This window comes from Mangifera indica, unplaced genomic scaffold, assembly GCF_011075055.1.
Source record: "Mangifera indica cultivar Alphonso unplaced genomic scaffold, CATAS_Mindica_2.1 Un_0015, whole genome shotgun sequence".
Lineage (NCBI taxonomy): Eukaryota > Viridiplantae > Streptophyta > Magnoliopsida > Sapindales > Anacardiaceae > Mangifera > Mangifera indica.
The window spans coordinates 457,819-460,997 of NW_025401107.1; the positions used below are offsets into that span (position 1 = coordinate 457,819).

The 3,179-nt window shown below is 32.4% G+C and overlaps 1 protein-coding gene across 1 annotated transcript; it reads left to right on the plus strand.

Moving 5' to 3' along the window:
• The first annotated feature begins 861 nt into the window (after positions 1–861).
• On the plus strand, positions 862–2,919 carry LOC123205767 (chaperone protein dnaJ 20, chloroplastic-like). Its single transcript, XM_044622796.1, has 2 exons — positions 862–1,364; positions 2,564–2,919. The coding sequence occupies exons 1-2, from the start codon at positions 939–941 to the stop codon at positions 2,708–2,710; spliced, it is 573 nt and encodes a 190-aa protein (XP_044478731.1). The 5' UTR covers positions 862–938; the 3' UTR covers positions 2,711–2,919.
• Positions 2,920–3,179: the final 260 nt, after the last annotated feature.

A 3,179-nucleotide genomic window follows, 5' to 3' on the forward strand; every position in this document is an offset into this window, starting at 1 on the left:
GTCGTTATTGTTTGGCCGAATGTGAATTCTATTAGATAAGAATTTCTGGTAGCATTGAACATTTGACTATATCCAAGTTCACAACATTATATTTGAATTTGATCTAGTTTAGTGGCAGATGGAACATGTCTTATTAACATTTTACATGGAAATTCATTTTGAGCAAGTGTGTACTCAAACTTGCAAGGATTATAGATCTGTATTTGTTAGATTGTCAAAGTCATAAAGACAGGATACAAGCCCAACAAATTTTCATGAACCTAGTTCAATGCACTCAAAACAAAAGTACACAAAAGTAAATGATGATGATGATGATAAGAATTTTCGCTAGGTTCGCTCCATTGCTTGAAAGTCAATGATCATGGTTAGGTTATTCAATATTTTTGTTGGAATTTGGTAGAACAACCACCAATACACAATCGAATCGATTTAGTCAATTAATTCAGTTTAGCTTTGTAAACCATGAATTAGAGTGTTTGAGTGATGTATTTAGCCGTTACATATATATTTTAAATTTTTTTGTTTTATAAGTATTGTTTTCGTGAGTTTGATTAAAGAATAGTTTACCACGTAATAATATTTTTAAGTAAAATTATATACATAAAAATAAATATTAATTTATATATTAAAATATAATTAAATAATTTTAAATTATAAATAAATAATTAATCATATGATATTAAATTAATACTAATAAAAAAATTAGTGCAAATGATTAGTAAACAGAATTTTTGTCTAACATTAGGTATTCCTTGAGTATATCCTAATAAATAGATATATGATGGCAAGCTTACATAATTTCCATAATTAAAATAAGTGACAAAAAGAGATGAGCACGCAGTCATTGAAGGAGGTCAATAAATACTCATAAAATAATTGGATAAAATCAATACCAAACAAATCCATTTCAAGCACTAACTCTCACAACAAATTTCCCAATGTGTTGCAGCACCAACAATGGATTATTGCTTCCCGGAACTCAAACCCGGTTCTTCTTCACCCAATCCGACCCCGTCCTCCGTTTCAAGCCGACCCGGGTCCCAATCGGATCCTTCAAAATCAAGGCCAAAATCAATGATGCTTTGGTGAAAGAGTCCGCCGGGATGTCCCTCTACAACCTTCTGGGGATACCCGAGTCAGGAACCTTGCCGGAGATCAAGCAGGCGTACAAGCAGCTGGCACGGAAGTACCATCCTGACGTGTCGCCACCGGATCGTGTCGAGGAGTATACGAAGCAGTTTATCCGGGTCCAGCAAGCTTATGAAACGTTGTCGGATCCAAGAAGGAGAGCTTTGTACGATCGTGATATGTCTAAAGGCCTTCACCTAGCCTTCTCCGCGAGAAAACGATATCAAAACGACGTGGTATTGTGTTTGCTTTTTTTTTTTTAATTTAGATTTTATGGATATGGTTGTGTGTTCAAATGTTTTTACCTTCGATTTTTGTGCTCATTATAATTATTGTTGTTATTGTTATTTATTTGCTAGGGTTTGTTTAGACTTTAGAGTTTTAATTTTGATTTTTGTGCACGGATTGGATTAAGGTGGGTTTGGAGGAATTTGGGTTTTTGTGTTAAGTTTCAGGAGAATTTGGGTGTCTCATATTTGATAAATTATTGTTTTTTGGTGGTTATAATCCTATGTTGGTTGCTGAGAGGAAAGGTAAAAAAGAGAAAAAAATAAATATATTCAAATATATTTATGGGTACATTTTTCTGGGATTGTGAAGAATAGTCGATTGTGTCAATTGTAAAAATTTAAATACTTTGTAAACATAATATTTAGATTTGTTCTGTTGTTATAATGTATTGAGATAATATTTTTAATTTGGAAGAAGAGGTGGATCTACTGCCAAATGGTATTTCTATGGTCTAATTTACTAAAGAGAAATCAATTGGGAGGAGAAAACAGCTTAAAGTAAGCAAACACAAATGAAAACTACGAATTTTAGGGGTATTTATTGTTGTTGTAAATACTTTTCGAAATTCTGTGTATTGATCATAGTGTGAACCTTTGCGGTGGCCTTCTGCAAAATTTATTTGCTTTTTCAGTGCCAAGATTGTTGGCTATCATCCCTTTGTTTCTGCATTTCATTTTAGGAACAGAAGTTTGTTTCTTGATTTATTATATGAACTTTTTAAGTATTACTAATTCGTGTGGTAGTGTGATTGTCATTTTCTAATGAAAATTGAATCATTCTATCATGTCTTAGTGATGTAGTGATGGAAATCATATTTGGTTACAAAGATGTTGACTTGATATTTTATATGTTTTGGTGGGTTAGAGTTTAATCTCTTCCAAATCTTCTTCTGTTTCGTTTTTCCCTTTGATATTTATTTGAAAATGTGTTTGCTTTTCTCTTCTTTCCAGAGATATTTTAGCCTTTGAATGTTTGAAAGAAAAGGCTGGGTTGTTCTGGTTTTCTTTGAATTTTGAGATTTGCTCATAAGTGTTTGCAAAACCACCCTCCAATGTTTTAAAAGAGTTAATCTTTTTTCTATTTCAGAGCCTAACTGCTGTTGTAATAATCACCTTTAACTCATTTGCGTTCTTATTGCAATCAGGAGATGGAAGACAGAGGCGAGTGGAAGAATCGTTGGCAATCTCAGCTGTCTGAGCTGAAGAGAAGAAGCATGAATAAGGAAGCGAGTGGAAACATGTCATGGGGAGCTCGAATGCGCCGGCAAAGGGAAGAATTATCAAAGGAGTAACATCCAGGATGAGGAAATTGAGGTACTTTTTGGCATGTGTTAATTGAAAGAGTTGAGGAGTATTACTTTTCTAATGGAATTTGTTAGTTACCAAGAAATAGAAATTGTATAGTTTGCTTGCTTAGCATAACTATCGGCAATGAATATTGTACATATACTTGTATTGACATAAAAATTTCGATATTATAATTTTAGTTTTCTTCTGTTTATTTGTTGCTCTTTGTATTGGATGCTGAAAAACATAGTCTGAATTGAAATGGTTATAGAGCTGGTAAAATTATGGGAGAAAGCCTAGAATAAAATTGTTTGTCTGGTAATTAAAATTGTTGTGACATCTCAAAGAATTTAAGGTTATTAGTTTTTACCTTAAAGTAAATGGATGAATTAGGCAGTGAAATTGTTTTGCCCAAGTTCAAGTAATATTTTGTATACAAATAATAAGTACAAATTTGATTATAAATAGTAATAT

What these genes read in the sequence shown, in the direction of transcription:
- LOC123205767 (XM_044622796.1), top strand. Translation starts at nt 939, where the DNA reads ATGTGTTGCAGCACCAACAATGGATTATTGCTTCCCGGAACTCAAACC. An exon ending in AACGATATCAAAACGACGTG is followed by an intron (nt 1,365 to 2,563) that starts GTATTGTGTTTG and finishes TATTGCAATCAG; the next exon opens with GAGATGGAAGACAGAGGCGA.